At 36.5% G+C, this 25,368-nt stretch overlaps 1 protein-coding gene across 4 annotated transcripts in view; it reads left to right on the top strand.

Annotated features, from left to right (window-relative positions):
- The window catches only part of SBF2 (SET binding factor 2), a 253,639-nt gene that overhangs the window by 37,777 nt on the left and 190,494 nt on the right, over positions 1-25,368 (top strand). For 3 of the 4 annotated variants that reach the window (XM_032188228.1, XM_032188227.1, XM_032188225.1), the window contains exon 2: positions 10,630-10,718. In XM_032188228.1, coding sequence (XP_032044119.1) covers positions 10,630-10,718 — 89 coding nt within the window. The remainder of the gene's footprint in view (positions 1-10,629; positions 10,719-25,368) is intronic. The other variant, XM_032188226.1, reaches the window with a different exon arrangement.

Here is a 25,368-nt window from a genome sequence, read left to right as displayed (position 1 = left end):
ATATATCCGACTCGCTGGTGCCTTTAAAACAAGTCAAAGCTTGAGAAGACACATTTGGTCTTGTACTGCGACATTTTTCCTCATCAGCAACATTTTCAGGTGATAATTCACCCTGGTACTCTAATTTTATCTTTTTTTCAAAGATAGACTGAGGTAGAGATAAGATTCTTCATGCACTCTTAATGTTTGCGTGAATTCCCTCTTGACAGGAGGTCTTAAATGTTGTTACACAAACCACTGTAATTTTTGGAGCAAATGTTTTGTGTTTTTTTTTTTTTTTTCCCCTCTTAGTGGTTATTTGCGAACCTCTCCAATAGGGAAAGTATCTTATATACATTCTGAGAAACCCATTTGCTTTGTATTATTTTGACTCTATAGATGCAATAGGTGTGACATTTTTGTCTTTTGTTTTGGAATGTTCTCTTGAATCACCATTTTTATGAGAGTTACCTTCAAAGCTCTTTTCTTTTGACAGAATTTAAGCTCTGTGACTCCTTCCCTCAAACAAAACCACTTTTTCAGACCATTGGATATAAATGTGTGCTTCGAGGGAAATTTTTGCCTTAAAAATGTCTTTGTCCAAAACTTCACAGATCTTTTCAAACGAAGACCTGTGTATTTGCTTATTCCAACATGTGTGTTCAGCTACTGCTGATGTTGTTCTGTCAAATAGGCTAGATATAATACTATTCTGGTAGTGTGCGCATCAGTTCTGGAAGCATTTCCTGATCTCAAGACACAGTTTCTGTAAAAGAAAATTTTCCTTGTTTGTATCTCAGAATAAGCAATACAAAAGGCAAATATTCTGAATGATGCGTTGAGTTTGATAGTAACTATGTTATTGTTATATTATCAGGTTGGTTTTGTATTCCTACTTTTAATTATGCTTATAGCTAGCAGCTGAAGGGAGTAGAGAGAAGCTACAGGCTAACACAAGATGCATTGCATAAGCCTCGTTTATTCAGGAAACCAACTGAGGAGCAGTGAAGATGTCCTGTGTAAGCCAGAGAGCTAGCAGTTCGGAAGAGGTTGAAGGTACTGAGTTCTGATAAGTTTTGTGGAAACTTTTTTTGTGTATTTAGGTAGCCCCATAGAACTGTAGATGTATTCTGTATTAGAAAAAACTTACAGGATAATAAAAATGATATTGCTCATCAGACAGCATGTGGAACAGGTGTTAAAGATATATTAAAAAAATTATCTGTGCTCTGACCTTATTAAAATGAGATTCTAACAACTGGGATCAAGCCGTTTGGGAATTCAGCCTTCAATATCTTGATGCTCACAGCGCTGATACCTGGTCTTCCTTCTTGCTCTCCTCATCTAGATTTTCAGTATTTTTTTTTTGTCATTTTGTCATGATTTTTTTCTTTTTCCTTGTTTAACTTGATTTTTTCCCTTCTTCTCTCATCTGTTATTCAGCATATGTTTATGAAAATAGAATATTAAGAAATAGAATATAATAGAATATTAAGAAATTTTCTTTGACACTTACAGAGTTCTTGTCTGTAACTTGGCTAAATATTGGAAGGTCCTAAAGGATCAATTAAAAAATTTATTTTCATAACCACATATGTGGGTCTTTCAAAGTGAAAAACTTTTTATGATACTTTAGATGGCATTTAAACTGGAATTACATTGAACAGTGTGTCTTTTTGCTGCTGCCACATGATCTCTCATATTTCCACAGAATGTCACAGAAAGAATCTCTTTTTGTCTCAGCATTGCAACCTTATTTTTCAAAGTTCACACAGGTACAAATAAAGCTGAACAAACAAAACCCAAACATGGGCCCAAGCCAAAACCAAAAGAGTAAGCTGTTTTTCTGACATTTTAGACATTAATGGCATATATCCGTATTCAGCATACTGAGTCTGAATTTTGTTTAGGATTATTATCTGTGTGATATCATCCATATAATTATGCATACAATGCATATAATTATGACTTTCTCTGCCTATTACCAGGCATGATTAAACACTTTCAAAAGTAAGATCTGCTCCTACTTCCTATCTTAGCTGTCAGATGTTTCTATTTTATTATTTTGTATATCTGAGCAATAACCTGTACTCGGTAAAATAATAGATGTAGCATTCCCGCCCCCCACCTTAGTTTTGTTTCTACTCTGCTAAAAGAAAAAAAGAAACACGTTAACGCGTGCTTGTACTTGAAATAAATAGCCAAAAGACGTTAGATATTCTCACTTAGAGAATATCTTATAACTGTTGCATTTGCACCTGAATCTTCATATTCAGGAATTCCCTAAATTTTATTTTGTTTTGTTTTGTTTTATTTTATTTTGTTTTATTTTATTTATCTTGAGCACTCAGAGAAGCTCTAAGACCTGGATTCTAAGTACAAAGCAGAGGGCAGTTTTGTCATCTTAATTTTTATACCTTCCTTGAAAATAAATAGAACAGATTTTTCCAAGACAGCTGGGGAAGTCTTGTTCAGTTTGGTGTATTCAAAAGAATGTTCGTTCAATATAGAATGCTTATTTTTAACTCTGGTCTTCCTTTCCTATCCAAAAGCTGGCAGAAGTCAGTTGTTTGCAAACAAAAAGGGGAATTGTCTGTGAGCAGGAAACTTTCTCCCTTCTAGTCCCTCAAGCTTTTTTCTAGCTTCTTGAATATTATGCCAACCACTGGGGAGAGAGTAGCTTGAAAGCAGTTTAACATTCACCATTGCTTTCTCTTGTCAGTTATTTTCTTTCAAGACTTTTATAAAGCTGTGTTATTGTCCACCCAGCAAAAATGTGGTGTATGTCTGGAAGTGTAGCGTGTCCCAGAGTTCTTTTTGGAAAGGAGGTTTGCAAGTGTTAGAGCCAAGCTGTAGTAAATGCACCAGTAACTTACTCAGATAAAATCTGGGGGTAATGAGAATCCCAGTGAAAGGTGGTGGTAATGAAGGGTTCTTCAATAGTAACTGACACCTCTATAGGCTCTAGACAGTGTAGTGTTTTCTTGAGTTTCTAATCCTAGAGTTTTATAGAACACTTCAGATTATTGCCAAAGTTGCTACATAGGCTTTTAAAAACAGTAGTTGCCACAGCAGCAAAAGGAAATACTTTTTTTACATAATTAACAATTGAAAAATGTCAGTGAGGTCATGGCCACTAGTTGATAAGCTTTTGGTCTAAAACACAGCGTTCAAAATGAGATAGCACTTTACATGGCTAAAAAACTCTCAGGTATAATTCTGACTTGGTGATGTTTGGTATGTGGCTATTCAGAAAGAAAAAATGATGGAGTGAGTAATGGCTGGCCAAATCATTTTGTGTGCTGTCAGCCAGTGAGTGGTATTAGATATTGCTGGAGTAGGTAAATATGCATTGAACCAATAATGATTATAACATTTGTTTATTCACTCTTCTACCTCTTCATTCTGACCATGTTTCACTTTCCTCTGATTTCGCTTCCTTGCTCTTCTGCTTTGTATAATATTTGTCCATTTTCATTTTGCATTGCATTGGATGAAGTTCATTCCTAAAGGTTAATTTTTCCAAGACTTCCCAAACCTACTTTAAAGGTTTTCTTACTGAGTAGGAATTGACATCCTTCTTTTCACAGAAATAACTGTTGATTTAGTGGAATGAGATACAGTGTAGATTGCCATTTTTTTCTTCTGTGCTTTAATTAAAATATAAGCTGTAGAATAGAGGCCTTTTCTCTTCCTTTATTTACAAAGCACAGAAATGATTTGTATATTTTTTTTTTTTACCTAGGAATGAATTGATTAGCAGTTGACCTGCACAGGAGAGTATCTGTTGCAACAGCAGGAAGGATGATCCTGTGAATAAGGCACTGACCTGCAATTTGGTGGTATAGATTGGGGCCACTTGTTGTGCGTCCTCTGGGGACACAGACCACTTTTTCTGTGCTTCCTTTCCCTGTGTGTAAGATGGGTTATTGGTTCTGCAGAACAGAAAAGTACCAAAATCAAATACTGAGACATTCAGGAAATGGGACCATCCAAGTGTCTCAGGTAGTTCTGACTAACTGTGTCAGTACATTTGGGGAGGATTAAAATACAACTTTCTTTTTTTTTCTTAATTTTTTTCTTTGAGAAGTTCAACACAATTTTCCTGTTTACAAAGAGAAGTATCGAAAGATCATCTTATCCTGTTATTTTTTATATCCTTGATAATATGGCAAGCATCCAGGATGTCTGTTGTTCAGATTCCCAAGATTGTTGAATGCATTTCTTTGACTTCATTAAGATGAACTGACTATGAATTTTGCCAGTTGCACAAATAATAATATCTGTGGTCACTGTGGGAAGTCTGCCTTGCTAAAAGCACCGGCATTTTTTTTTAACCTTTTATGGCTGTTAGGCCACAATAAAGTGTTTCCTCTGTAGAATACACTAATTAAATTCTCTTTAGGTAAATTTTAATATCTACTCTACTTCAGACTTTAAGATGCACATAACTTGTAATGTGTTACAGTGGCTTTGAGCAGATTTTTAGAACTTTGTGCCATACCAAAGAAGTATTTTCCTTTCCAGGTATTTAGTGTTCTTGTTCACCTTGGTTCCAGCTCTAATTTCCATCTTGGGACTGAGTTAAACTCTTCTAAAACAGAGAGATCTTTTGTGATATTTTTTTCTTGGCATCAAGACTTCTGTAGCATAACTGGAGAGTTACAAGCCAAATAACAGGAGTCCTTCTGTTATCAGGGGTGGCAGGACTGAAAAGACCGTCTTAAACACACCAGAAACCACTACAGCACTGCCCAGAGGCCATAGATAGTGCCAAAGAGTTGAATTCTTTGGTTCTTCCTTAGTCCAGCTTCCAGTAAGCTCCGATCTAAGTGTTGTTCCTTAAGAAGCAGTTTCTTAAAGAAAATGTCACCGAAAACTGTGCAAAACAAGAAATCCTGGGAGCATGTGTTGATACAAATTTGATTCTGCTGCCACCTAGACTATTTTATTCCTCTGCCACCCTGCTCCCTGCCGCAGCCCTAGAACAGGAAGATATCAAGGGGGGAAAACTGGAAGGCAGTTATTTTGGGTGGGTTCTTTGTGAAGAAAGAGTGAAGAATGCAGACCTGCTAAAGGGAGCCCAAGGGGACCCATAAAGGGGCCATGCTCGCAATTTGTATTGGGGTTTAGGAACTGCCCCTAAACTGCCCCTTCAGTTTATGAACTGAAGGTTGATTTCAGTTGTGCTTAGGTGTCAGTGGTATGTCTTAAAACAATTGCTATGTTGAGTGTTTATTTCGTAAAGGATATCCTCCTAATCTGAGCTATTGTTGTTTGACGTAATCCATGCATGTTTGTAAACACTAATTTCAGTAGGGGAACCAGCCTGCAAACTATACAAGCGTTAGGTAAAAATGGTCTACCGATCTTTCTAATTGGTAAAATTGAGTTTTCCTCTTTTTTTTTTTTTTAATCCTGTTCACATTCAGCTATCTGATCTTGCTGAAGGTCACGTTACCAGCGGGTTCTTGTGATCTGTGGGGGAATTCGGGTAGTTGGCTGCTTGTAGGTATGGCTGATAGGTGTTGAGGAGAAGCAAAGGTTGTTGTGTGTGGAAACGAGGTAGTGCGGCTTGGTATTAAGAGTTGTCACAGCAACCATTATTATCTGTGCTGGGCTCCGATTCCATTAATTGCTTGTTAGCATTCTTGTTGTGTGTCTTCTGTTAGATTTAAAATGTTTACCCTCTGCTGTTTCAAATTGTTTAAGAGCACTGATGCAAAAGATTTCACTTCCCAGCGGATTTTAGTGATTTCTGGAGTACTCAGTACTGTTTTGTGAAGGATAAGCAGCACTTTACTCTGCCACTTGCACCTGTGTATCTTTCACTGTCAGTATGTTTCTGAATTTCAACATGTAAACCTTTGCCTCTGAGTACTCAAAATGATTTAGTAACTTTATATCTGGGATGTATAATGGTAGCTTTGAAGTATTTTGTGTGGCTTAATTCTTCTTTGTGTAGTGCTCCCTCATTCTTGATGATCTGTAGTGTTTCTTCTGTGCAGACTGAAGACGATGTATTTTGTAGTTTTCTTTACAGATCAACAAAGTTCTTATACCCTGAGCTTTGCTTGTGTAATTATTAACTCAAATGTACAACTCAAATGTATTTTTATCATGGGTTTGTAAGTAAAAAGACAGAGTTTATCACAGTTCTCATTAATTTGGAATGTAAGTTGCATTAACAGCTTGCTTCTGGAATTCCAAGGGCAAGCAAGAGATGGCATGTGACCTTTCATGGGGAAAGATTTATACAAGAAGGGAGTTTAGGGGACTAGGGTTCAGGAACCAGCAAATTGTGCCAGAATTTTAATGTGTTGCATGTTTGTATTGCTTAAAGAGAAAGATGGGAAGAAGGGAATGAGAAAGAGGGCAGATTAGAAGAGTTTATCTGGAGAGAAAAGTTGCTTTTTCTTTAATTTCTTAAGGTATACACTGCTGATTCAGAATTCTTACAGGCTAAAATTTTGTTCTGGTCTTGGACAAATTAGCTATGAATATGTATAAGAAAGGCACAAAAATGTATGTCTAAAAATTCAAGTCTAATTTGCTGTTTGGTCAGAATTGGTTTGTAATAGGTTGACTTTAGTAATCCTCAAGGTAAAGATACTGTTGGAGTTCTTTTTATTATTATTTTTTTTCTACTTATCTTCATGCAAATGAAATTATAGTTCGTTGTTGTAGGTGTGAAATCACAGCTTTCAAAATTACTATAAGATCATCACAATTTTAGTGCACCATATTACATTTAAATATCTTAACAATTGAAGAAAAATCATTGCAAAATACTTCAGTTAAAGTATAGAAGTCTTGCTTTTGTAGGGTGTTTGATGATAGTAATGGTGGTGATTTTGTTGAAAGTGCTTCTTTTGATTACTTGTAACTGCCAGGCATGTTTTGCGTACATAAATAATAATGCAAGCAGTTACTGTTATACATGGAACATGTTGTTAACATGCAGTGATCTTTCATGCTGTGCTCATGCATGTGTATGCTATATTAAATAGTTTGAGGGATGTGGCTAGTGCATCTGAGCTTAAGCAGTCTTGAAAAATAATAATAATAAAAATTCCATGTGATCATTTTGCATATAGTGAGCAGTGTTGGTTATGGCATTTCCACTGGGTTTGGGGCAGCTCGGACATTGTTTGAGAGGATACCAAAAGACAGAAACCTTTCCATTCTGTTGACTGTGACTATCTGAATCCATTAATATGAAGATGACCTGTTTTTCCAATTTAAATCCAAGGTGCCTGTATTAATGTCTACCAGTTCTTCCTGCTGCTCTCAGTAAACAGAGTGGAATGAACAGCAAAAAACTTTGGGGATCTGTGAAGTTGCTGGAGGCACTAACTGAGGAGGCTGAGCTGCAAGTCCACAGGCAGTGTGTGTGTTTAATGGGGTAACACGTTCAATTAATTAGGGCTAGTTAACAGGACTTTCACTTGGTATTAAAGGAATGTCCTCCTAGGGCTAAGAACTAATGAAGGGACCTTGAAAGGAGCCTTTGGAAATTGTAGATACAGAGTGGAGGGAATGCGGTAGGGATCTAGCACTTATTCTTTCATTGGAAAACCTTAATCACCTTATTTTATTATTTTACTTAGATAAAATGGGCAAAGGCTGTTACTTAACCAGTGAAAGCAGCGGAGAGAGGGACAGAGGTTACCGAGTTACTTCCTTCTCTATTTTAACCAAGTGAATTGTACAATGTACAGAGTGGGGAACTGCTGTTTGTCACAATGTCAACATAGGCATTTTTGAAGCCCACCTAATGCAGAGTGTCTCAGTTCAGAGGGGAAGTTTGTCATACAAAATCTAGGACACCAGGGGATGGATGCATCTAAATGCATGCTGAAGGCATAGGCATTACTGAAAGGGAAAAATGATGTATGTAAGCGTGCCTTCTTCCCGTTCTATTTTTGGATTTTTCCTTAACAGAGATCTGCAAAAAAACTGTACACTGGAGTAGCAAGCAAGACCAGCAGTAAACAGTTTTCCTGCTAACATCTACATAACTAACCAGCTCTCCTAAGTGAAGAGCTACCATCCATAGCCTTTACCTCCAAAGACAACGCCATCGTTCTTAAAGGCAGCACGGGAAGTGTAGTTGGGAGAGTCAAGTGAGTATTCCCCTGGCGTGTTGGTAGTAGTCTCCTCCGTTGGTAATATTGTTTCGGTTACACATACCACCTGAAATTTCAGCTTTTTCAAGGCCCGTTCCGTCTCAGTTGCATTAGGCACTGCCGTGACGTTTTCAGTTAAATCTGAGCCTGAAGAGGCAGTTAAGTCCGTTGGTGCGCTTGATGATGGTCTAGTTGTAGTTGGATCTGGTACACATGAATTAATTTGGACATCTGCAGTAGGGAAAGGAGACACGTAAAGGTTATGCTTCTGTTAGGTTTGTACTTACTGCGCACACGTTTACAGAAATTGTTACCCAGCCGTTCCCTTCTGCAAATTAGTTGTTACCTTATCCAGATCAGGCACGCTTATTTCCGATGTGTAGCTAAGACACCGATGATGCCCTTTTTATCATTACTCACATGGTTAAACACTTGGAGTAAATGCAATGCTCGTTTTGTATTTGCATACCCATAATCTATTCCTCCTGAACAGTACTTAGAGTGATAGTCCATATTAAACACACACACCGACCTCCTGCAGAGCAGAAGGCTTAACTGCAGATTCAAGCTTCAAAAATATTTGCAATATATAACACACTTGAAGATAAATGCTATTTTAGGTACCTTTTATCCTTATTAGGTACCTTCCACAACCTTAAGGGGCCCTGCAAGAAAGCTGGAAAGGGACTCATCAGGGAGCGGTAGGACAAGGGGTAATGTCTTTAAACTAAAAGAGGGGCCGTTAAGATATTCAGAGGAAAATCTTCACTCAGAGGGTGGTGAGGCCCTGGCACAGGCTGCCCAGAGAAGCTGTGGATGCCCCAGCCCTGGAGGTGTTCAAGGCCAAGCTGGATGGGGCTTTGGGCAGCCTGGGCTGGTGGGAGGCATCCCTGCCCATGGCAGAGGGGTTGGAACCAGATGATCTTTAAGGTCCCTTCCAACCCAAGCCGTTTTGTGATTCTGTGATCTGCAAATCTCTGTCATAGGACATAAATCTCTGTGGAAGGATTAAGTGCTTTGTGGTTTTTTTTTTTTTTTGTTTTTTTTTTTTCTTTACTTGTCTTCACATCTGATGGGAAACTTCTTTCTTCCAATGGTTGTATCTTGTGATGAAGAACTACTCGCTTCCACATTTTCCCTTTAAAATCCGCCATTGATATATCCATGCGTCCTTCCACAAAACGTTATTTCTAAGTCAGATCTTTCTTTATATTGGTGACTCTTTGAAGATTCCTCTTAACTGGGTTGCCGTAAAGAGTTTCCTAGGTAAAGGAAGAGCTGTGTGCACAAGCCAAGCAAAACCAGGAATCCTTTGCTACTTCCGATTGGCAGGCAGCTGTTCAGCTGCTTCCAGGAGAGCAGCGCTCATCATACAGAACAGTTTCTTGGGAAGACAAACACCATCACTCTACATGCCTCCCCCTTCCTCCTCCTTTCCCCCAGCTGATATTGCTGAGCATGACACCACATGTTGTGGGACACCCCTTTGGCCAGTCAGGGTCAACTATCCTGGCTGCGTCCCCTCCCAGCTCCTTGTGCACCCTCAGCTTGCTTGCGGGCAGAGCAGCACCAGCAGCTGAAATGACGTAGACTCTGTGCAAGTTCTGCTCTGCAACAACTGATCAAGGTGTGTTATCACCACTGTTTTAATCAAAAATCCAAGCCACAGCATTGTGTGAACCTCTACAAAGATAATTAACTGTCCCAGCTAAAAACCACCAAGGCATATTGGTTAACGTAAGTTTACTTTTGCTTTGCTACATTACATTGTGCTGTATCCCAGAGCTAAACTTCAGTAAGAAAGGTTATGGCTCTTTTCAAGATGTTCTCCAACAGTTCCAGCATGAGGAACACACAGATCCATGTTTGTGCATGTGTTCCTGCACCATTCAGGATGACAGAACACAACAGTTGAACATCTGTGGCTTATCTGAAGGGCTTTGTATCTATTGCACTGTATCTTAAAAAAAGAAGGAAAACAAGAGAATTGGATGAGCAAAGGTAGTAGAAGTAAGCATTTTTTCTCTACTCTTTTTAGTGCAGAAAATTGCTGATGTCCTAGGAAATGAACCGATTCATGTCAGGGCACTGTAATGTTCTAGGTAAACTGTCTGAACTTTTAACCTATGAACTTATCTTTTTGGAAGACGACCTTTTGACAAATGTTTGATTTTTGTTTTTTTATTTTTCTAATAATGGATCATCCATTATTTTTTATTTTAATTTACTTCTGTTTGTAGCCTGTAATAGCCCCAAATCATTTATCACTGTAAGTATGCATGGCAGCTGTAGGCTGGATGTAGCTTGCAGCTTCATTTCCTATAGCAACTCCTCATGTTGCTACTGGAGAATATTAGGATTATATTTATTGTGTGACTTCAAGACACGTTTGAGGAGTCTGTTTAGCTTCTTGGGCTGCTAGTATTGGTATATTCTGAAAATATTCTAAAACTTATGGCAGTTGAAATTTCACCAGTTTGTATTTGAACTTTATCTTTTAGTAATTGAATTTATTTTTCAGCAGGCCCAGCAGAAGGTTTGGGAAAAATAATACAAAGATTTCCTCAGAAGGACTGGGAAGATACTCCTTTTCCACAGGGAATAGAGTTGGTAAGTTTGCACTACATTTCATAATTTTTAGAACTTCTTTAACATGTAGTTAGAAGATGCGTTTGCCTTCACACAATAACATATTATTTATCTTGACAGGAAATGGAGACAAGTTATGCGAGTAAAGGGGATAGATAATGGCTTTTAGAATAATAATTTATTACTGTTCTTTACTTGTAAGTTGGTATTCCTAGAATACAGTAAGTCTGCTGCAAAGTTACAGTGTATTTATGTTTGGTTTGCGTCAATAAGTTTATCATTGACTACATTTTTTAAAAGCATCCTTCAGATTGCAGATGACTTTTCAAATGATTTTCAAATAAATAAAAATGTGTAATTGTATACTGTAAAATAAATAAATAAAAATAACATCATGATTAATTGGCTTCATTATAATGGTTGGTCTTTACCCAGTACTCTGTCCTGAACAGATAGCATAAGGAGTGCTAAGGAAAACTGTGCTGAACAAGACTGGCATATGGTGATCTATTTTAAATACTCCTTGTGATAATTCATTCTTTCCTTCCCTTGGTCTGATGATGTGAGATGCAATGTGTAGGTTTATCTTATTCATCGAGGTCAGGCATTCATTAGGTACACGCCCCTAAGAAGTCCTGCAGAGAAATGAAATATGTGGTCATACACTGCAAATTAGGTTTCTGAGAAGTCAGAGTGAAACTTACTGCTGTGAACTTAGGAACTTCTGGGACAGGATGAGCTAGGGAAGGAGATGGCCTGTAGGAAGTGTTGCAATAGAAGTCTTTGCACTGCAGGACAAAATCGGCTGCAGAGGACAAAGGCACTGATGCTTCATTAAACTTATTACACAGATATAGCAGACATAGCGAGCTTTTATTGATATGATACCTTTCACGTGCTGTTTAGCTAGCTCACAGAGTCATGCCTTTGGTTATATCTTCTCCTGTGTAAGGAGGAAAAGGCATCTTGGTGTTTAATGCTTGCGCCTGCTCTTATATGGTAGAGGTTTGTGTTCATTGTGTGCTGGTGTACACGACTGGCTGCTCGTTTTAAGTTTCTGGCTGTGGTTTAAGTTTCTTCATAGTCAAGCACAATCCTTATGTTCTGGGGGAATGTCATACATTAATTACTGGTGTAAGCATTATTTCCGATACACGTGATGGATAGTTACAGTGCTTGTGGTACACTTGCATAATACTACATTTAGCAATGTAGTGCTGTGCTGAAACAATGGAAGCTCCTGCTTTCTCTGGAGTATTTCTACTACTGTTACAACATTATACCACTATGTATAGCAATTGTTGTTTACTTTGGCTGGGAGCTGTCGTCTTAGTACATGCCTAGCCAGTGTATGCTCAATGAGTACCGAGTTCAGATAAGTGAGTGTTTTACACAGTACACACACTTGCAGATCTTTAGAAGAAAAATAAGGCCTAGGCGTTTTTTGTTCATTTCTAAACCACTGTGGTTGAACTATGTTCAACCATAGTTCAACCACTATGGTTGAACTAGGTGGTGTGATCTTGCCTTAAACAACTGCAAGCATCTGAAGCATACTAAGGTGTTTTTTTATCATAAATTACCAATTTCAAAGTAACACAGCTCGTTTACAATGATGTTTTGAAATAAACGAGCACAGTTTTACTTAAAGCAGTGAAGCTACTTCATACCGTATCTGTACCCAAATGACTCAGTAAGCAAAGTCTTTGATGATTTAAAGTTCCCAAGTAAAACAAAATCTAGCTACCTAAAAGTTAAGGACATCTGTTCGGCTAGTCTGTACAATTATTCAAGTTTTGAATTGCTATCCAAACTTGGTAATAAAATTTTATTTAATTAAGATTGAAGAGATATTGCAAAGGTCATGTACTAAAGTAAATCATTTGTGAGAGTCAGATACTGGCAGGATGTTATGTTCAAGTTTTTGGCTAAGTGTAGCATGAATCAGCATTGGTGGAAAGGAACGAAGAAACACTGTGTTACAACTTTCTGCTTGTCCTCTTAAGGACAACATTAATATCATCAAGTTGCTAACAGGCAAACCTGGAAAAAAAGGAGAAAGAAGGTAAAAACAGAATAGTTGACAACAATGTTTGAGAAAGAAGGTAGACATTTTTATGAATAGTACTTAGTTCTATGAAGAATTTGAGTTAAAATCCGTTAAGTGTGTTTCCTGCCCTTTGAATGAAGGATCTTTGTGGAATTGCGTGGTTTCTCTAAATGGGAAATGAAAACCAAAACAAAACAACAATGGCTTGTATTAAAAAAATAAAGTGTTATCCACTGTGTTTTCATGAAGGGAAAAAAAGGTCAAAGCTTTTCATGTCTAATGTTAGGGTTGAAGGAGGAATTTTATTTTTGAGGTTTAAGCTAGTTCTTCTACCATGAATCATTGAGACTGTTGACTGATAATTGTGGTCATCCCCCACCTCCCCGGGTGTTTTATGCAGTGTATTATTTGTGAGGTTGGACACTGAATGTCTAAGTTACTTGGACAAATAATGTACGTCAAATCAGATAATTCATCATGGCAGCTAATGGATGATGTGATTTAATACCTTTTCCATTCATGTTGTTAATGGTATTCTTTGAAACAAGGGGCACAGAAATCTCAGAGAAGACCTATGCCCCTACTCACTCCCCAAGTTTTAGTACTTTAACATGGAAAATGCCCTTTTAGAACCCTAGTGATCAGCACAGCTTGTGGAGATGCAGTTTGCCCAAGCTCACCCAAAAACTAATAGACAAAATCCTCCAAGATATGGAGGGCTCTTCTGTCCCCACAACCCTGCGTATACCCCCAAGTGACTCCAGTTTGGCCGGATTTCTGAGACCTGAATAAAGTCAATGTAGAAAACAGAGTTGTTCATTCACTGTATTTGTCGTTCAGTTAATTTGACATAGATATGGTGAAAATTGGGTTGCTATAAAACGTAACTGCAGTTTAAACTTTCCTGAAGTGTATTACATTTGGTGCGTGTATATTCATATGAAGTATCAAGAGTGTTACTTAAACTGTTTCTATTTTTATATGTGCTGTGTGTTAGAAACATCCTGGTTTTGTTTAACATAAGCGTAAATTCTGAAATAAACACATTGTCCAAAATTCAACAGAAATACACTTTAAGAAATTTTATTGAAGTCAAGAGTTTGAATTTATCTTGGTAGATAAATTTTATGGTTTCTTCTTGTCACTGGTAAGTGAGCAAAGCTATGACAGTATTCAACAGGTCTTGGTTGGTGTGTTTTTAATAGAGCTTCTACCTGTCTGCATCTCATAAAATGACCTAACGGTACATATGTTCAGGTATCCTTCGCCATAATTTGTTTTGGAGAAGTTGTTTCAGCTTTACACAAATAGACCTTAAGTTTAAAAATAACTCTAAAATCAAGAGAGAGAGACATGGGCTTTATATTAGCATGGTCAAACTTGTTCTCTCTTGTAGAAAGAATCTTTGAGAGCGTATGTTTGCATCAGTTGGCTTTACATTTCTGCATATTTTTCTTATTTATAAGCCAATTTTAATTCTGTTATAAACCTTTCTAGTCATCTTAATTAGTAATACATCAAAGAAGGAAGCTTTGATATGTAGTGTTACAATGTATACTTGCATACCTTGGTGTGCAGTGTCACCGTGTATACTTGTTTTGGTCAGAGGGCTAAATTACCTAAACTGCATGTCATTTGCATTACTCAGAGTTAGGAGGATAATGCTAATTAGGCCAATGAAAGTTACACTTGGAAATAGATTCATTGTCTAAAATTGGATACAGTATATTTGCAGTTTGTGAGTAAAGGGAAGAAAATTTCCCTAACCGTTAGTAGAGCTATCAGTTATTCATAATTTTAATTTCAGACATAGGCAAGTAGACAACTGAACATACATTTCTATACAAGCCAATAGCCTATCCAAATAACTACTTACAATTACATCTTATAATTTAAATTATAAAAAAATTATATATTTTTTTCCTTTGGAGAAAGGCATTACACGCATTATGATGCAAAGAAAAATGCTTCTGAAGAAAGACTGTGTGCATTCCCTTGAGAGCAAGCAGGATGCTTGCCTCCTCTTAGAGGAGGAGTTGATGTTGATATGAGCATACTATGCACTGGTGTTGATTTCAGCATTTCTAGATGTTTAAGCAGCTTCAGATATGAGCTCTTAACTGTACATGAAATATGTCTTTTATGAAGTACTGGATTCAGCTGCCAGATTCCAACTAACCTGAGACTTGGAATATGAGAAAAAAAAATAATCAAATGAGTGTAAGGAAAGGTGTTTTTGAATTTTCAAAGCATGTCTGAATTTTGACTGACCTAAAAGATCTCAATCTTTTGACAAAACCATCTTTGGAGTCCTGTACAGCTTTCTACTTCACAAGGATGTACAGTTCTTAAGAGTGACTAGCAGCTATACCTCTGAGATCTTACGCAGATACACAATGCTGTTAGAGCTTCACAGCGGGGACAGGGGAGAAGAAAGCTATCAAATCAAAACAAAGAAACAAACAAAAACAACAAAAAATCAACCACCTAATTTGTCTTCATGGTTGTGATGTAAAACAGAGTTGCTATCAGTCAATTGAAGACATTTTAAGGTAAAACAGATCTTAAAGTAGCGATTGCCTAAACTTCTAGAGATTTACGACAGAGTGTCTCTGAAAATCATAGAATCATTAGACATTGCTACAGAAGAGATACTCTTAAAATTCAAGTGCTAATCATTTAGTGTTATTTTTGTTTTACTGCTTTGGTATAATGCTTGTTTTCTGAAAAAAAAAAAAAAAAAAAAAAAAAAATCTGATACCTGAACATTTTACCTATATTTTAAATAAGGCATAAGGGAGAAACTGGGTTGCAAATGAGCCAGCTACAGCCTGAAGTGATTAAAGTTTTAAGGGGGTTAATCTTTAAATGCTTCAGTCTTAACTCACTGATCTGCAGGCCAATTTTTCTGCAACATTAATGCTTTTAAGAACCTGAATAAAGGCTTGTCTGCAGTGTCTGCTTAACCTTCAGTGAACTTTATCAGCTCTAGATATTTTGGTTTTGATTTTTTTTTTCCCTCTTTCCTCTCAGATTTTTTTTTTTAGCTTTCAAAAATCATTGTGTATATAATTATTTAATGAACAACTACATCACAGAACTTAAGGTAGTATTTCTAAATGCATTGCAGTTTTCTTTCCTTCTCATTGTCTTGCAGCACTGGTGCTTTCAGCAGTGTAGTAGAAAACAGATGATCACAAAAGTACAGCTAACATTTTTATTGGAGTTTTATTATGGACTCAGTTTATATTCCTTTAACTTGTCTATGTTAGCCTCCAGTGGAAATCTTACAGTGCCATAAATGTGTTGTGTTTTACAGCAGTGTCTCTGCTGTGCTGTAAAATAGTTATATTCAGGTTTTAGAATCCCACTACTCTTACTGATTGGACTGTAACTTCTGGATTTTGTAGATTAGCGGGGTAAAGTAATTTGATATTGAAATCTAAGGACTTGCAAGTAGTCCTTGTGTAGCAAAACTTGGTCCTACTTGACAAAATACCATGAAAAGATGCAATGAAAATGTTTGATCCATTTTTTTCATTTGTCAACAAACTGTAAAAACCAAATAAACAAGGAACACACCATAACACAGGCAGCACTTTCAGTAAAAAACAGTTAAAATATTGAGGGAACACCTGTTTGGACATACTGTGTTCACAGGATGATTCTGATGTAGTCCCAAGTACACAGAAATGAATGCTGATGTATTTATGTGCACTCTAACATCCAGATCTGTTGTTACATGTAAGTCCTGTTTTCCATCTGCTTCTTGTGCTGTATGCACTTGACCTTGTCTAAGTGGTATACAGGTGTCAGCATTTCCTCGTCCTTTGTTTTTGCAAACAAGAGTGTTGTGCATGTTGAGCTAATCACAAACCAAGGAAGTTTAACTTTTTGAAAAAGTGAATGCTGCTCTGAGTTGGCCAGGTTGGATATAAGAAGACTTCAGATAAGTAAGAGACTACTGCAGAAGGGAAGAGAATGAACTGTTGTCCTTATTTTTTGAAAATAAGGTGAGTAATAGCATATGGATACTATAGCAAAGAAAATGTAGTGTAAATAGTAGGAAACATTTAAATAGAGCTTATAATAAAAATTTTGGTCAGTATTCATTTTTGATCTCAGAAAATATCTGGGAGGAATGACTTTTGTGAGGTTAATAGTGAGGCATGAAAGCAGAGTAGCCTGCATTCTGAGGTTCTTTTTTGATTTGTTAATCTGGAGGCTTTGGATCTCTGTCCATCTGCTTGTTTGCTCCCTCTGCAGAGAGGGGCAGTGGTAACAAGCAGGTGTTTCCTCTAGAACTTTTTCCTTGCTGGCCAGAATTCTTTTTGTCACTGTCAGATCAGGTTCCTGTACCTATCTCATAGGAAGATAGAAAATTAAAATTAGAAAAATGTGACAATACAGCAGGACATTGAAGTGAAATGCCTCAGAATCACGTAACAACTTGTTGTTTAAAATTTGCATGTCTTGTAAGAAATTGGATTTTTTTATTATTTTTTTAAAGCTTGACATGCTGTAATTTTTGCATCTTTGGACTGAAATTTCTGTTTGTATTTTTTTTCCCCTGTGTGTTTGTACAGTGAGCTGAGAATTTGTGTGATTTCAGAGAGAGACAGAAAGCAAGACTTGTCTGCTGAATTCATAACTATATATTCAGTTGTCACAGAGCTGTCCTTTCTAGGGTTTTGTGGAGGAGCAGAGAGGCAGATAATGTGCATCTAATCAAATACAGTCTTATTGGGCTGAATACAAGATTGTGAAATTTGAACTGGGTCATTGAATGTGTTCTGGAAATCCAAAAATAATTTATCTGTGAAGTTGATTCATATGAATATAAATCAGTTTGGAATGTTTTCTAATAGTTCAAGAAAACAGAGTAATGGAAAATAACCTTACTTTATGTTTTTCTAAATAATTTTTGTAATGGATTGTATTTTGTTAAAACTGATTGTGTTGGTTCTAAGAGTTTCTAATCCATAGTACTTATAAATTGGGATCCTTCTCTCAGTTTGATCAACTTTTTAATTTTAACTTTTTATGTCAATTCTGTTACATTTGATGCAGGTTTCTTCTGACTTAAATCATTTGGGCAATTTTAAAGATTGGCTTCTTCAACTTCAAAAATGTTTGTGGTACCTTTATACGGTGTGAGTGATTATTTATATTGTGTTATAAAAGGTGTATTTCAGTTGTGTTCATTTAAAAAATAATTAAAGCAAGTGACAGATTTTAAGTAGTTGAAAGACTTTCCAATTTGGCGTATTCTGTGTGCTGCAGCTCACTGTTAGCACTTGTATTATTCAATTAGAAGCCAAACCGGTATTTGTACAGAGACTTTTTACTGTTCCCAATTTATTTAACCCCTGGTTTTAATTTCTAGACAGGGCAGAGCAGTTGAGTGCTCTAAATGTACACATGACACCTTTACCTGTGCAGACTTGGGGAGAAAGCTGACTTGAGCTGTTCAGCGCCTCACAGAGACTGTGCCATGTAGAGCCCTAGGGAAAGGACTTGGAGGCTTATTTCTTTTTCCTTTTTTTTTTTTTTTTTTTTTCTTTCAAAAGTACCTCCACTAACTTGAATTCGACTGCTTTTGATACTTAAAAATCCTGAGGCTGGTGACATTGGTTTGTTCGGTTATAAAGCAAAGACTACTTAGTACTATTTCAGTATGGCACGTAGGTGCCAGCTTTTGAATAATTGCATGGAATTGGCAAAAACGTGTACAGATCTTTCAGTTTTATTGTACGGCATTTTATACTCTAGTTCTGTTTTGTCCATTACCTCACAACTTACAGAATCTGGTATTTGTAGATAGAAAAAGGACAACCTTATGAATTAACTTGTAGGTTTGAAGATTTAAAAGAAGCTAAGCTATTTAGATGGCCTTCCTCCTATATTATTCTGTACTAATTTCTGGTACGGTCTAACCTCTGGGATCTATATGCACATTTATAATGAAGTGTTTATTTCAGTAGGATTTGGTAAATAGCTGCAAGAATAATGAAGATAGCTCCTTATTTTAAGTAAAAGTTGATAAGCTAATTTTATGGAGTTCACTTTTGATCATAGTAAAGTACGAGTGAAGCCATAAGCATGGCTTCTTAATAGTGAATTTTGAGTCTCAAATCAATATTGTAGAACCTGTAATTTTGTTATTAGTTTACCTGAGCTTTTCCTAGCACTAACTTTTCTTCTGTCTTCATTGGGTTGTGAATGTCAGATACAAAACAGTGTAGGACAACCCCCTTAGAAGTGGTGGATTTCTAAGATGAGTGTGTTAATGATACGGTTTGATCTGTAAAGTGATATGGCCTTATTTAGTGTTGCTAAAAGAGACCTATCTGACCTGTGTTTAGTTACAGAGTCTTTAGGTTCTTCAGGGATTTGCTGTCAAAGGATTGTTTGATGAGGTGCATTTATTTAGCTGTAATGGACACTAGGATAAACTAGAAGATAATTTATTTCTGTATCAACAGTAGAGCAATAAATTAAGCATTTGAACTGGTATATAGTATGGTTCTCTGAAGCTTCAGCTTTCACAGGTTTGGAGATAAGGCAGTTCAGACTTCAGCTGAAGTCAGTGTTATTTGTATGGTGATCTCTTTAAGGTTTGCAGTTCTTTCTCAGCTTGCAACTTAGTAAATCAGAGCTGCAGAGTGAACCTAGACAAAGGGGAGGAACAATGGTACCCAAATCTTCTTTTGAATGACTTTTGGAACTCAAGGGTAGGGCTTCCCTGGCAGTATATGGCAAATCTTGTTATTCCTAATGCAAGTTGAGAAGATATAGGAGATAGGACATCACGTTTCACCTCACCTTCTCTGTGGACACGTGCAAGTGTCCATAATCAAACAATCTGTGTTTTGATCTAACTCTTACTGTTACCCGATTCCTTTATTTATGTATCTGCATACATTATATTTATGTATCTGCATGCTCCGCATGTTTCCATAATATTAAAATACTGCAGTACTGATCTCCATTTTGCGTTACATCGGGGGGGGGGGGGGGGGGGAGAACAAAAAAGAAGAACAAAACCCCAAACCAAAAATCCTCTGCATATTTAAAACAGAAACTTGATCATTATATGGCGTTCCTGAAGTGATTTTTTCCCCATATTCTTTGATTTGTGTATCAAACGAAGGTACTATTGTTCTTTTTGAAGCAACTATTCTGTCTAGATTTTGTCATAAAGATGTCCTAAAACTGTTGCTCATCTTTTTCTTGCACTGGCTGGTTTCTTAATGAGAAACCATCTTTTATTTATGTCAACAAAAGGAGATATAAAAAATAGATCACACTCAGTTACTTAATAGGTTTTCAGTTTTCCTCAAGTCAAAAATGTCTTTGTTCTTTTTCTGTTGAAAGAACACATGTTCTGACATGAGTCTTTGCAAAGTTACATTCACTAAAGCAACCAATATATGCATAAAATTAGGAATAAAACAATGCAATAAATAGTGGGCAATAATACATCCCTCCCCCTGTAAAATGGTCTACTTACCAAGCTGCTAATATTCCTGTTGTTATTCAGTAATAAATTGTGAGGAGTTAATGTAAGAGCTGGCTTCCTGCTTTTTTACTTCCGTGATTTCAGAATTTAACAGTTAAGTCCTTTACCTAAGTAAAGGTAATTAAATTCAAGCCCATGGTAGCGTCTCTCTAAATAAACTGTGATGGGGCAAACTCAGAGTATGTGATCACTTTGCAATATACTGTGCCAGTCTACACATTGGATTTTAATTGAGCAAATATGATGTTAGTATTAAAAATGCCCAATTAAATTACGATTCTGTTGCTTTATCTTAGGCTCACTTGGGAGCTCAGGAAACAATTAATTCTTCTAAAAAATACAAATTCAGTCTAAGAGAGGGTATCTACTTTTGTAATTTACTACAAAAATCTACTTTATAATGTAATATTGTGAAAGCTAGCACAAGTCCACTTCTCCAAACGGTATATACAAGATCATCCTCTGTTCATTTTTCAGCTGTAAAAGTTGTAAAGCTGTAACCCTACAGCATGTAGAAGAGAGATGTTCATTAAAGTAATGGCTTCTAAGTTTCGAATGAATAACGAATTAGATTTAATACCAAAATAGTGGGATAAGAAGTAGGTACTAAAGTTACAGAGTGCGTTTGTGACCTCAGTATTTTTTAACATTCTTTGAATTCCAGATTTGTCTGCTTCTCGGCATCACCTCATGATTATTTGCTATAACTGCATACCAGAAAAGCTTATTTCACAATGATTTTCCTTCATTCTAGACCAGTAATATACTTGTAGAGACTTGTTGGCATTTGCAATTTTTAAGATTTGTTAGACCATTTTCATATCAGTTTCACGTCGTGTATATTGAATTTGATCTCTGCCTCTCAAATAATAGAGAAATGGGCAAGACCTCTTGAAAAGGGGTGTGGGGTGTGGTGGGAGGAGAGTACATTTTCCTCCCCCAGATTTAGGCATCTTGCTGGTATGACCAAGATGTTTTAGCAGCAGTAACTTCTGTATTAGAAGCTTTTAAGCATCCACAGCAAGCTGTATTTACCCCGAGAAACAAAAATTGCATAGAAAAATCAGTTGTTGCTAAATTGTTTACATGAGTGCACAAACAGAGCTTTCTGTTTTAAAATTCAAGATTTGTTTCTTGTTCCACTTTGATCAGTAGTATTACTTAAAATGTTCTGGTCATTTCATGTTTGAATGTCTTTAATCTAAAAGATTAGCAGCATTTCCAATTGTGTAGTTGGAAAACTGTTTTGGAATATTGTAATAAATAAATATCTACTGTTTTCTTTGTTCTTGGGTAATACAACTGTGTAAATTTGACATGAAATGGGAAACAGTTTCCAATTTATATAACTGAAGAGATATAAAATGAACAGAGATACATTAAATAACAATCTTCTTGTCGAGACTGATTAGGCTTGAGGCATTTTAGATGTTAGTTTTTTGTAATAGTATGCCTCAGATGAAGAAAATAAGTGGTTGAGTTATTTTCAGTATGCCCGAGAAATCATATAGTAGTCATAAATTCTATGGAATCATATGTGGTTAATGAATATTTCAGTACGTTTCAATTGAGTTTAAAACGAAGGCATATCAATGTTCAATTTTGTTTATTCTGGCCTGCTACAAACATACTTTTTTTTGTACTTGGTGTGGAAAAGGTCGAGTAGTTACTTTTCAGTTAAGTGTTCAATAATACATTTTCCCAGATGTTCAAGTTTAATTCCAAGGTGAATAAATATTAACAATAAAGGATTAACAATTAACAATTAAGGAAAATAAAACAATATCTGGTCTTGTGCTGACATTGGCTTTAGACTGCAAGCAGTATGGTGGTATTGTGGAAGAGTTCAGCTAAAACCACTTAACTCTTCAGTTTCTGAGTTCAAACTGAGTTAATAGAGGAAATTGAAGAGGGCCAATTTTATTAAATTGCTTCTTAGTTTGTTAAAATTGAAAGGCAGATACAGTTTAACCAAAGAAACTGAGCCTGCTTAAAGGTTTTTTTTAGCTGCACATCTTTCAAAACTCACCTTTAAGCTTGCAAGAATTCTTCAGAGTTGCAGAAAATAAGAGATTTCCCTGTACTCTTCATTCATTTTTTTTTTTTTTAACTTTTTTCTGTAGGAACTATGAGTGCATTACATAAGTAATTTTTAAAGTTTTTTCTTCTGTTTGTAATTTGATGGTAGTAAAAACAATTTTGTTAAAATGGTTACCCAAGCAGGAACATTCTTTGTCATGTTTTATGTGTTTTTTTTTTTTTTTTTCCTTTTTTTCTGATGAAACCTTTTGAGATTATCACCCTGTAAGTAGGCACCTATTCTAAGTATCCTCAGTTAATTTGTTAAATGCATAGATGTGATCTGTACTGAAGCATTTTAGGGTGTGTAGTATGGGATAATAGTGACATACTTCATGTATTATTAACTATTAAGGTGTGTCATTATTACAGCATATGCACACCCTATTCTGCCTTACTGCTTAAATATGATAAGCTTATAAGCTTTCCTTTTAAAGTATTAATTTACTGTGATGAGTTGGGTAATAGGATATTTATGTACATTATTTTACCTATTATGGATGATACTTGCATGTGGGTTGCAAAAGCAGTGCTGCAGTGGAATCCGTAATTAAATTGAAAAAAGGGATTGAACTTAGTCGTGGTTTCTGAAGAGTATTCAAATAAATAAACTTAATGGCTCTTAGCTCTTCCGATTATTAATTTTAAGGGTGGCAGAAAACATACCTTTTCAATCTTGGTTTTCTACTATTTTGTGTCTTACACTGTATGAAGTATAAATGGATTGATCCTAACTCTGAGTTATTTAGCATTTTGTTTTAATACCATTTATTCTCTGCCTTAGGTTTTTTTCCTTTGAGGTGTGGGATTGGAATTGCTCTCTATGCCAGAATTGATCCAGTATAAGAGAAGACCACACAACTGTAGCTTCTATCTAGAAAGAGGTGAACAGGGAGGACTAAGTTATATAGCAGGGAGAACTAAGTTATATCAGACCCCATAGGAGAGAGTACAGAAAAGATGTGTGCTGTCGTTCTACTGAGACAGTGTTAGGGTGACTTGTTTAAATTTCAAGTTGTAGAAACTGTAGTCGGCTTTTTGCAAAGTTCTTACTAGATATACAAGCAGAACCTTCTATTTCCCTATTTTTTCCTTCTATTTCTATTTTTTATTATGTGCTTTATTGCTACAGGGCCCATATCAATGTTGGAAATCTGTGTTTTAAACATCAGTTTTAGCAGTGTAACAGGTAAGTGAGTGTAGATATATTAATTCTGCCACAACTAGGAACATTATGCTACAAAGAAGCTGAGCTACTTTCCATAGGTCAAACAAGGTTTATGGGAAAGTGCTGTAAGGAAAGTTTTGCGTTTGTGAGACTCCTGGAATAATTGCACTGAACAGCAATGGATATCCAGGATCAGAAGAGAAGTCTGTCAGGTATATTGTCCAAAAACGATCAAGAATTGGCACTAGGTAGTTTGGGAAGGCATGCAAGGTATCATGAGATGGCACACTGTTGCTTCTTTTTATATATAATGGCATATGCTGGTCTAATTTTAAGCAATTGGTAGTAGGAAGTGAAAACTGTGATCAATAACTAACTTTGTGTTTTGTTCATTTGGAACTCTTGGAATACCACTCTCCCCATTCCTGGTGTTTTGATTTGAATTTAGTTTTTGTTTTCTGAAATAGATATCTTTTGCTCCAAAATACAGGTTTGTTGTGGGAGCTTCCCCAGACATCTCCCCACTATTTCTGAATATAGAAAATTCTTACTGTTTTGGGGGGGTTCTAGCTAAGGCTTTCTTGAGCGATCATCTTTCCTTTAGTCATCCACTCTTCTTACCAGTTTTTACAAACTTTATACTTGTGATGTATTTTGAAATCTTTTCATTAGTCAGTATGCTTTTTATTTTATTCCTCAGCAAGCTTCACCACCAGATTTGTTGATTAGCTCTGTTGGTAATTTTACACTTCATTTGCCAGTGTTGGAGAGTTTGTGCTCATTTTTACTTTCCTCAACTGGGATGAGTTTTTTGTTTTGTTTTGTTTTTGACATTCCTACTGTTCTCAAAAAATAAGTCTGGTTGCTGTATGATAGCAGGAAAATCAGCTTTTCTGAAAATACGTAGACTGTCAGATCCTTTAGAATAGGATTCCATGGGCATCTCATGTAATGTGCTCTGACATCAGTAGACTTCACAAACTCATCACTGTTTTTTGGGGCTGGTCAAATCTTTGTGAGTTTTGTCACAATGACATGCCACAAACAAAGCTGCTACATGTTATTGCTGTTATTTGTTATATTCCCACTCCCCTGGCTTTGGAGTCTGCTTGTCCTACAACCTGGGATCATTGCTACGAGATTGTTTTGTGCTGCTTTGTTGGCCCAGCCTGGCCTGAAGGGCCTGCTGCTTTCCTGGCAGAGAAGCAGCTGCATCATATTTGGAGGGGCAGTGCCTTGGGCCTAGCTCAACAAGGGAGCTGCATGGGCCACCTCCTTGTGGCTTGGGATGTGACAGGAGGAAGGAAGACAAATTGGTTAGTCTGGGTGCTGATCTTTCAGCTTTTTCATACTTACTGTCAAATTTTTCTTTTCAATTGATATTTGATGCAAGAACATCTAATAAATGTTTAAAAGTTGAGAAGAATGCTTTTAATGAGTTTTACCAAACAAGCATTTTGACTCTGAAATTTCCAACCAAGTTGCCAAGAGTGTGCTTTCATGAAAGCACGTGGCCAGCTTGCTCGTGTTCATTTGGAACAGAGCTTTGAAGCTCGTGGTGTTTATCACTGCTTGAATTTTCCTTGCGGTGAACTGTTTTGAAATTTCCATAACAAATCTCCTGTTTGCGATTATTTCCTCTTTGAAATTAATTTGTGTATATTTTCACTGCACAGTAAAGAAATAAAAATGCAAACAGTATATTTGTTTTTGTGTGTACGACTTGTTTACCAGAGTCACATTATTGGAAGTGGTCCTTGAACATATTCTATATGACGTCCTAAGCAGGGGGGAAGGAAAGCCCCCTACAATAGGTATGTCTGAAACCAACCAACATATTGAAGCAGAAGAA

The sequence above is a fragment of the Aythya fuligula genome, chromosome 5 (genome assembly GCF_009819795.1).
Source record: "Aythya fuligula isolate bAytFul2 chromosome 5, bAytFul2.pri, whole genome shotgun sequence".
NCBI lineage: Eukaryota > Metazoa > Chordata > Aves > Anseriformes > Anatidae > Aythya > Aythya fuligula.
Note: the sequence above shows the minus strand (reverse complement) of the source record. Positions and strands in the feature narration are given on the sequence as shown.